The sequence below is a fragment of the Arabidopsis thaliana genome, chromosome 5, assembly GCF_000001735.4.
Source record: "Arabidopsis thaliana chromosome 5, partial sequence".
NCBI classification, from domain to species: Eukaryota; Viridiplantae; Streptophyta; class Magnoliopsida; order Brassicales; family Brassicaceae; genus Arabidopsis; species Arabidopsis thaliana.
The window spans coordinates 18,850,252-18,859,867 of record NC_003076.8 but is presented as its reverse complement, the minus strand read 5'-3'; the positions used below and the strand labels follow the sequence as shown (position 1 = coordinate 18,859,867).

The 9,616-nt window shown below is 33.2% G+C and overlaps 2 protein-coding genes across 12 annotated transcripts; both read right to left on the bottom strand.

The window, feature by feature from the left end:
* Positions 1-1,315: 1,315 nt before the first annotated feature.
* On the bottom strand, positions 1,316-3,913 carry AT5G46500 (protein VARIATION IN COMPOUND TRIGGERED ROOT growth protein; the record flags this gene model as incomplete). Of its 4 annotated transcripts, none has more annotated exons than NM_001344688.1 (4): positions 1,316-1,693; positions 1,792-1,925; positions 2,021-2,415; positions 2,529-3,913. In NM_001344688.1, the coding sequence occupies 2 exons, from the start codon at positions 3,412-3,414 to the stop codon at positions 2,081-2,083; spliced, it is 1,221 nt and encodes a 406-aa protein (NP_001330778.1). In that variant the 3' UTR covers positions 1,316-1,693; positions 1,792-1,925; positions 2,021-2,080. The 4 variants fall into 4 exon arrangements, with proteins under 4 accessions (NP_001330778.1, NP_001318749.1, NP_001330777.1 ...); NM_001344687.1 differs by having other exon boundaries at positions 1,391-1,693; positions 2,021-2,448; positions 2,529-3,414; NM_001344689.1 differs by lacking the exon at positions 1,316-1,693 and having other exon boundaries at positions 1,805-1,925; positions 2,021-2,448; positions 2,529-3,414.
* A 2,058-nt stretch (positions 3,914-5,971) lies between these two features.
* AT5G46490 (Disease resistance protein (TIR-NBS-LRR class) family) lies at positions 5,972-9,223 on the bottom strand (the record flags this gene model as incomplete). Of its 8 annotated transcripts, NM_203165.1 has the most annotated exons (5): positions 8,563-9,092; positions 7,356-8,472; positions 7,054-7,232; positions 6,650-6,959; positions 6,025-6,537 (listed from the first exon to the last, which is right to left on the bottom strand). In NM_203165.1, exons 1-5 carry the CDS (start codon positions 9,018-9,020, stop codon positions 6,025-6,027), a joined length of 2,577 nt encoding a protein of 858 aa, NP_974894.1. In that variant the 5' UTR covers positions 9,021-9,092. The 8 variants fall into 8 exon arrangements, with proteins under 8 accessions (NP_001330258.1, NP_001330257.1, NP_001330255.1 ...); NM_001344682.1 differs by having other exon boundaries at positions 5,972-6,537; positions 6,650-7,232; positions 8,563-9,223; NM_001344684.1 differs by having other exon boundaries at positions 6,001-6,537; positions 6,650-7,232; positions 8,563-9,189.
* Between the last annotated feature and the right edge of the window lie 393 nt (positions 9,224-9,616).

The following is a 9,616-nucleotide window of genomic DNA, read 5'->3' as shown; positions in this document are numbered from 1 at the left end:
ACATCTCACTTGTTCAGGTTCTTATTAGTACTCAAACTCTACACCCACATCTATTTTTATACCATGTCGCAGAATGAAATCCAAACATATTAGCTACATCACTCAATGCTTTCTTCCAACGATTGCTTGATCGCTTGTACAAGCTCGGGCCAGAGGGAGTGGCTTCTCTGGATCTTATTGTCTTTGAAAGCAGTGATCAGTTTAGGATCGAGCTCCTTGAGAAAGTGGCTAAGGAAAGATATGCGGACGTCTTCCCCTCGGAAGCTCAAGAAAACATCATATACCCAATTGAGAGAAGTAGACGAACAAGCCATAGAGAGATAGAGTGAAAGTAGAAAGCTAAAGACTTAACCTCCGGCGAGTTGGGCTCCAAATCTATCTTTGTGCGTCTATGGTTCTCCGATTCTGGTTTTGGCTTTGATGCGGCGTTTGTAGAATGGTCGCGGCTCCTAATGGCAGGACCATCCACATAACAAATGTGCAAGCGAAGTTACTCTATGGTTCTTACTCTGTTTCTTGTGTTACACGCTACAATTTTGCGTACTATACAAGAAGTAGAACTGATACAAATATTCTGGAAATGATTCTAAATGACAGATTTTAAAAGTTCAACAATCACAGCATGATAAAGCATCAACAACTCAGAAAGTCTCATCTTACCACGCTCCATCTTACACAAGAATGTGTTGCTAATCAACCTAGCTAAATATCTTAGAACAGGATGACGAATCTCTGAATGCACTGAATCTTTGGAATCATAAACCCCATTTCCAAATTCGCTCAAAATATCTGAGCATCTGCAAACTGTCCAGGAAGAAAGACATATGAAGTATCATTCTCAAACCCACGAATGAAGAAGATAAGGGCTCCTTCATGAGTATCTCACACCCTGTCATTCGCATAAAAAACCCTAACATAAGCCATAAACTGCCGCACTAGCTCCGGATACAAGTCATACTACAAGTCATACAAGTCAAATCGTTCCCAAACCTATATCCTCCAGCAATCCCAAAACAGACTTCTCTATCCGCATACGACGCATCAACTCCAAATCATCAAACCAAGTAGGTTGGATATCAACATTCAACCAAGCATTGTAGAACAATTGATAGTTAAGTTTTTACGCCTAACTATTGTGTGTTCAATTTCCCCTTAAACACTAACATGTCGATGCAGCAATATGGGGTGTCAATATTATAGAAACTCCATTACTCATTTTGATATCATACAGGAAAGTAACAACAGAATATGGTTTATTCACTCTTGGGTCTTGGCCTTAATATGCTACATAGTTGCAGCTTCGTCTCTATATGCACATGCATAGCGATAGGCTTAATCAGATTGGAAGCAAATTTGAAAATTTTGATATATATAGATATATTTTCTTGTACAAAACCTCTGTAAATGAAGTTATCCGATGTCATTTCTTATACCAAATCCTTTTAATATGAATTATATTAACATGACCCTAGTTGGCTTCAGCTAGAGGAGAATCCAGAGCCAAAAGAGTTTCAAACAACAGATTTCATCCAATCTCAGACAACAAATTTTTGAGAACAATTTTATTGACACTTTCTCCCTTTATTTTATTTACAAAATTCTTGTGAAGATGTGAGCTCATAATTCTCCACATCGTAGTTGAGGTGATCCTTGCTCAAGTTAGGAAAGGATTTATGGAGAAATAATCCTCAAACTGTAAGAAACAAGAAAATAAGTATAAAAGGATTTATGCTCTGTATTACAATTGATGTGGAACTAAAATGAAATGGTTTTTGAGTTTTTTCGGGTTACCTGAAAATGTCTGTCCAGCTAGGGAGACAATGAAGAATCTTGGGCTCTCCTTGTTGTTCAATAGAACCGGCAGCAAAACTACGCATTCCATCACCGTAAAAGTATCTCAAAGATTCATTTATTTTTTACGTAATCTGCAAGTCAAAGAAAACAACTCAGTGATCTATAATATTAAAGATCCTGATTGTGAGATATCTGATATTCTGTTCATTTCTTGATTAATAATTACCTTGTATTGTGTATTGGTTCTCTCTGTCTCAACTCTCTTCATTGTGATCAAGCTCATTGCCTAATCACTGTTTCCACACTCTTCGAACAGATCAGTCTCATTGTTTATACCATCATCGTCACTATCCCCACGCTCTTCACTCTGATCACTCTCATTGCTTATATCACTATCTTCGCACTCTTCAAAGTGATCAGTCTCCCTGCCTATATCACTATTCATCACTGTCTCCTCGCTCTTCGTTGTGATCAGTCTAATGGCATCCATCATTGTCTTCATCGGCTTCACAAACATACTGCATAGTGTTTGGATTACCATGTCGATTCTTCGCTGATGACAGTCCTCTAAGTGTCTACCCCATTCTTCAATATCATCATCACTATCCATTTGCTCAATATCTATATCCACATGATCGTAGTAGTTCCGTTGAGCTAGAGAATTCAGTTGTCAATAATACAAAAAGAATTGAGAGATGAATAGTCATAATGTTCAATTAATGCTTAATGCTTACCCGCATGCTTCGTGCTTCTCTCAGTCTCTACATTGTTATCTCCAGACTCTCCATTGTGTTCAATCTCATTAACAAGTCCTTGAACAGGTGTATAATACCCCATATTGCCTTCTTCGGCTTCAGAAACATGTGGAAGAGTACTGTTCGGATTACCAAGTTGGTTCTCTGCTGATGAAGAGTCTTCCTCTAAGAGTCGTATACCCCATTCTTTTAATTCAGACGTAGATCCAAAAGATCCAAGAGATTCTGTTATATGAATATTTATATCCACATGATCGTAGTAGTTCCCTTGAGCTAGAGAAGCATTACCTTCGTTTAGAGGGATACAACAGTCCAATATAGTTAACATTTGACTACCCTTCTGACTTTTCGTGAAAAGTAGATAAACGTAGAAATCATCCGAGCCAACATGAAAGCTGTTCCCAAATCTGTCTTTGAACTCACATTTTACCTTTATATTTTTTCCATGCTTAACATTAGTTACCAATGCGCCAACCCTAAATCTGAAGAATGGTTGGGAGAGAGGGAGGTGAAGTAGAGGAATGGTCAGAGAGGAGACTCCAGTAGTACGGTAAGTGAAATATGATGGCACTTCTTCTTTCCCTGGAAATAACATGTACTTGAATATAATTGATTCTTGGTGAAGGACAGTTTCTGGATCCAAGTTGAAGCACTCCCTGAAATCAAGTTCGACTTGAGGAAGAGAAGAGGAGGCTGTGTCAATATTGTCTGCTTTCATCCCACTAGAAGAACCACTCAATTCAACTCGATTTAATGCCCCACAAGCTGGAAACAAAGCGTCCTCAAGATGTTTCAGTTTAGAAATGTGTAGGGATACACATTTTAGCCTGCTGCAATGGCTCGTCAAAGTGGGAGACAACATCATAGCCAGGAAGGGCGTAAGCGGCTGAACCAAATAACAAGTTTCAGTGGCAAATTACTTTTAAAGTGTTATTATCTTAAATTTAGAAAATAAATCTTTTAAAATCAAAAGAATAACAGTATTATGGGTAAATCTCATCAGTACAGTATTAGATTGTTTGGAACTCTTTTATTACCGTTATTTTGTATATTGTTTTGGTGAAATCCATTATTTTGTATTTTTATTTTATTTTTTAAAATCAAATGTTTTCTTCTTCGTTCTTTGTAACCAAAAGTTACTTTTCAATCAAATTAAAGTATTCATAAACAAAACGAAATTAGGAGGGTGTATTGGACAAAGAATGATTTGAGTTTTACTGGGGTTTTATATGATTTTAATGATTTTAGGGAAGTTGATGTAATTTATTGTAAAATCTTTTCAAATTCCATCTAAAACCATGAGATTTGGATTTCTATATTTTTAACTAAAGAAATCTTTTCAAATCTTCTTAAATCCTTTAAAATTAATAAGAATTAAATCCACAAATTGGTTTCAATAACAGTAGATTTAAAGGTAAAACTAGATTTTGACGATTTATTTTTTAAAAGTAATATATATTAAAACTTGCAAATTTTATTTTTATAAAATATTTTTATTTTCCAGTTTATAATTGTTATTAGGTAACCCTATACCACGAATCCATGAGATAATTGTTAAAAAACTGAAGTTTTAATCCCTATTAAAACAGCATATTAATAATATTTTAAAATTTTATAAATATTGATTCAAATACATCCACCATATAACCCAATTCCAAAATAAAACCCGTTCTGTAATTTTTTTACCCGTCCCGTGATTATTTTTTTAAAGTAGTAATTTTTAAAATTTAAGAATTATTTTTTATATATTAAAGTTTTGCAAATTGTATCATTCTCTAATACATTTATATTTTATTATTTAATTTTATATATAGTAACATTATACATACCACATAACATTTTTGGTTTTATATAATCTTTTTTAAATTATGATGATTTGATATGTTTAATATTAGTGGTCTTACAAAATAATAAATTAAAGATTTAACCCGTATTGAAACGGTGGATTAATCATATTTTACTTTTTTATTAATGTTGATTCAAAAACCCGTCTCTCCAAATTCGTCTTGCCAAAAAGTCATTTAGTTTATTAATATTAATTTTATTAATGATATGACTCTGAATTATATTCTAAACATTTTAGCTAATAACATAGGAGTGCACCATATTTATTTAATAGGGGAATGTATCATATGACCCGAATACACTTTTATCCAAATCCACCAAAAAAGTCTTGCAAAAATACTATAGAGATAAGAAACGATAGTCGGTTTTGATAGGTATAAAATTAGCAAATATATTAGTTAGCTTAAATTAGTTAAAGAATACAAATTGAAAAGGTATATTACATTATTCGAATATAGTATCAAAACTTATATAACACAGAGATTTGATAATTTTTTAATTGTTGAATACTTTTTTTTGTGCTAATTTTTATGTGATTAAGATTTAATTGATTTCGTATATAAAATATTAAATTGACTTGCAGTATACCGCAGGTAGGCTTATATTTTAGTTAAAATAAAATCTTTTATTGTAAAGATGATTTAAAAATATATGATATTATTTTATTTGATTTTATATGTATAGTAAACTGTGAGTTCATGTATATGTTTTGTTGATATTATCTATATTGTTTAGTGTTTAAGATTATACACTTGTAGTTTGATTGTTAATTTAAGAGTTTCACCTGTAGTATTCCATCTTGTATTAATATCGATCTAAACCCGTCAATTCTAGGATTTTCCAGCTTTTATTAAAAATTGAATCACATCTAATATGTTATTAATTATTGTAGTATATAAGATTATAAATTTTCAATATAATATGTATGAAATTGAATATAAATATTTCAAATTATGACCCGTTACTCAGTAGAAAGTTTTCTTAAATCTATTTTTCACCCGTTATAATATTTTTTCATGTATTGAACAGTTTATATTCGTTTTTAAAAATTCAAATTGTGGCATATGCGAAATAACTCTAATTATTTTTTTATAATGATGATATTATTTTTCCGCAAAAATAAAATCATATAAAGATGAGAAGTGAACTATAATAATTAATAAAAAAATAATATGATAATTTAGATATCAAATATAATTTGTTGATTTTAATTGGTTACTTTTTTGGAAATTAATAATGTATTTCGTTTTTTTAATTAAATTAAATTAATTAAAATTTAGATATCAAATCTTATATGTTGATTTTGATTGGTTATTATTTTTGGAAAATAATAATGTATTTCGTTTTTTAATTAAATTTAATTAATTAAATTTAATTAATTAAATTAGTATTTGACTTTTAATCATTAAAAAGATAAATTAATTTACTCTTTAAAATTTTATTTCTAATGGCATACCTATGTAATTACTTACAAAAATTAAGGTTACATTTAAAATGTACTTCCCAAATAATATAGTAGGATTTTTAAATCGTTAGTTCAATAACATTAGAATTCATTAGAATTTTAAAACTTATGATTGAATAATATAAAATTTGTAAATTTTATAAAAGTCACTTAAGTTTTTAAGTTTTAATACACAAGTGTACAAAATTTGAGTCTGCGACAATAGTTTAAATATAAACAGTGATAGTAAAATAGTTTGGAGAGAATATTAAGTTTAGAACTACTCACCTTCGCTCCCTCCCATTGTATCATATTACTCTCTTCTTTTGATATGCTAAACTCGACAAGATTCTCGAGATGTAAGTGAGAAGGGTATTCTTCAATGTTTGTTCCAAAGAGATTGAGAACTGAGATGTTGGTTGAGAATTTGGGAAAAGTCTTCAACTTTGTGCATTCAGAGAAACTAAGGCGGTCCAGAGATTTGAGGTTGAAACCAGTTGGAAGAGTTTCCAGACTGTTGCAGAATGCCATGTTCAATTTCAACAGCTTATTGAGATTTCGTATAAAGGAAGGAAGCTCCACCAAACTCTTGCAATTCTCAAAATTAAGTGTCTCGAGATTAGTAGCCATGGAAAGATCTGGAATTTCTTTCAGATTGACTGATCCATCTAGATCCATTTCCTTTAGACATGTAAGTGGCTGTATTCAAACAACAATTAAACACAGAGATCAACAGAAATTACACATCACGTGGCACTGTTGTCATCCAAAAACCAAAATAATAACATAAGAAATTATTCTCAAAACTTACCACAACTCCTTCCCACAGCTTATATAGCTTGCTCTCCCGCATTTCGAGTTTGACAAGGTTTTCAGGACAAAAATCATAAGGCATACACCTCATTGGAAATTTGGGCCAGCACAATAGTTTAAGTGTAGGAGGCAAATAGTCGAAACTTGCAGGTAAATGCAATCCGTCATCTTCGAAATCAAAGCTCTTAGTTGCAGGTAAACTCATTTCAGCGGTGTGATCTTCAATGCCAACAAGTTCCTCATACTCCTTGGGAGTAGTTGAAAGCAAAAGCAAATTAACATAATTTTGAGTGATTAATCCGCGATTCCTTTTTGCGTCGTCATCCCAATAAGAAGAAAAATTATTGAACAAATATGAAACAACAATTTATTTCAAAATGTCTAATAATCAAAAAGTTATACCATTCGGTAGAATCAAATGCTATCTTAGATACATCAATCAACGCTTTCTTCCATTGACTTATGAAATCCTTAATTTCTAAGAAACGGAGATTAGACATCCCTTTGATGGCACTCTCATGTACATCCAACTCAACAATATTTCTTGTATTGAGTGATATACCTAAAACCTTTTGAGTACCCTGAAAAATATGATATTAATGAGAAAGAGACAAACTCATACTTCATTGTTTATCAGATGGCATCTCTTAAACCTTATATATTGAGTCATGAAAGGATAAATTTTTTAAAAAAAAAAAACTTACTGTGCATGCATTGAGTACATCATGTATATCATTTGGATCCACCAAAAATTCTCGCTCTCCAGGATTGTCAATGGACTGAATGCGAACAATTTTTCTACCCATTTCTTGTAGCGAACGGTGCATCACCACATAACCTTGTCTGACATGAATGAGAGACTTATCAGCTAGGTTTTCCAGTGCAAAACTAACATCACTCTCTGCCAGCAAGGACTTGATGGTTGTGACTTTCATATGAATGAAAATACATGCGATATGACGAAATATCTCTTGATCTTCACTATCTAACCCATCATAGCTGATTCTTAGTATTTTCTCAATTTTACCGTCTAGACGTAAACCATTCTCAAGCCTTGGCAGTATATCCATCCAGTACTCCTCATTCCTACCCCGCAGATACTTACCCAAAAGATTAAGACCCAAAGGAAAACTACATGCATGTCTTACAACATCAACTACAAGATCCCCAAAACCTTCAGGAGCATAGTTTTGCTTGAATGCAGATTGACATAACATCTGACAAGCATGCACGTCAGTTGGGAAACTAACTTCATAAATATGATCAATCCCATGAGCAGTCAAGAAGTGCTTATCATTTGTAACCACAATGATTCTGCTCCCATATCCAAACCATTGAGTTTGACCCACCAATGTATCTAGTACCATTATATCATCCAAATCATCAATAATGATAAGAACTTTTTGGTACTTTAGCCTCTCTTCCAGTGCAGTTGGATCATCTATCTTTATGTTCGGCATCCTTAGAATTTCAGAGAGGAAGCTCTCTTGTAAATGTAACTTCATATTGTGGTCGTCAGGATTGGCACTACTATGAATTTCTCTACTCTTATAGGCAAAAGATCTGTCTATGAATTTCCTAACTTGGAAATGCCGAAAAAGGTTGTTAAACAAAGCTCGTGCAATGGTAGTCTTACCAATCCCCGAGGAACCCCATATACCAACCATCTTCACTTCCTTAGATTCCAGATCCAACAGTGCACTCATATTTGCAATATGATCCTCGAGGCCGACAAAGTCATCAAAATCCTTCGATGTAGTTAAAAGCAGTTTACGCAAAACATCATTGGCTATTTCTTCAATCATTTTTGCTTCGTCATCCCTAATAAGGTGAAAGATAATTTAAGAAATATGAAACAACAATTTTATTTCAAGATGTATCTAATAATGAATTTTAGTATAAAAATCATACCATTTGGCAGAATCAAATCCAAGCATATTAGCTACAAGAGTCAACGCTTTCTTCCATTGGTTTTTCACTTCCTCTGTTTGTCTCTTGCAAGTCTTTTCAAAGATCCTTCCAAAGTCACCGATTTGATACCTCACTTGGGAAGGATCCACACCGTAGAAAACCGGTATGATAATTTTATCATTGCAGTTCACAATCTCCAGCAACTCGTTAAGACACCAGCTCGATGAAGCGTAGTTTTTGGAGAAAACGACCACTGCGATTCTGGAGTCCTTGATCGCTTGTTCAAGATCGGGCCAAAGAGAGTGGCTTCTCTCGATCTCATTGTCTCTGAAAGCAGTGATCAGTTTCCGATCGAACTCCTTGAGAAAGTGGCTACGGAATGTTACACGGACGTCTCCCCCTCTGAAGCTCAAGAAAACATCATATAACCAATTTCGAGAAGAAGATGAAGAAGCCATAGAGAGAGAGAGTGAGAGGAGGAGAAAACTAAGAACAAAGACTATGGAGATTGAGATTGTAAGAAGAGGAATAGAGGAGAAGTAGGGAGTCTGTCTTGGTGGATATAAAACATTTGACATAACAGCTGAGAGGTAACTTGACTTAATCACGGCCACACAAGTATTCACCATTGTTTCTCAGACTTTTCCGACGCAACTTGACGGATGTTTCCAATTTGATGTCTTAATCATAGTATACACAAGGTCACAAACAAATGTTTCATAGCCTCTTAAGTCTTATCCTGAGCATTACTTTCGGGGTCTTTGTGTTTCAAAAATAACATTTATTGGCGGATGGAGTCTTTAATTTCTTCTTAAGACTTTTCAAAGAACTCTTAAGCTTAGCAACTTTCTCGTGTGAATATGTGGATATACTACAGCAAAGAAAGGACATAATCAAACTTTATATCTTAATTTAAGGATTTAAAATTTAAGCTTATTCGATTTCGAAGAAAACATGTTTCCCTATCTTATGCGCTTAACATTTCTGAGTAGCTCTAGTCTGAAGCAGAGACTTCTATTTGGCCAAACTGTATGTAAACTTATTCAGTAATTCA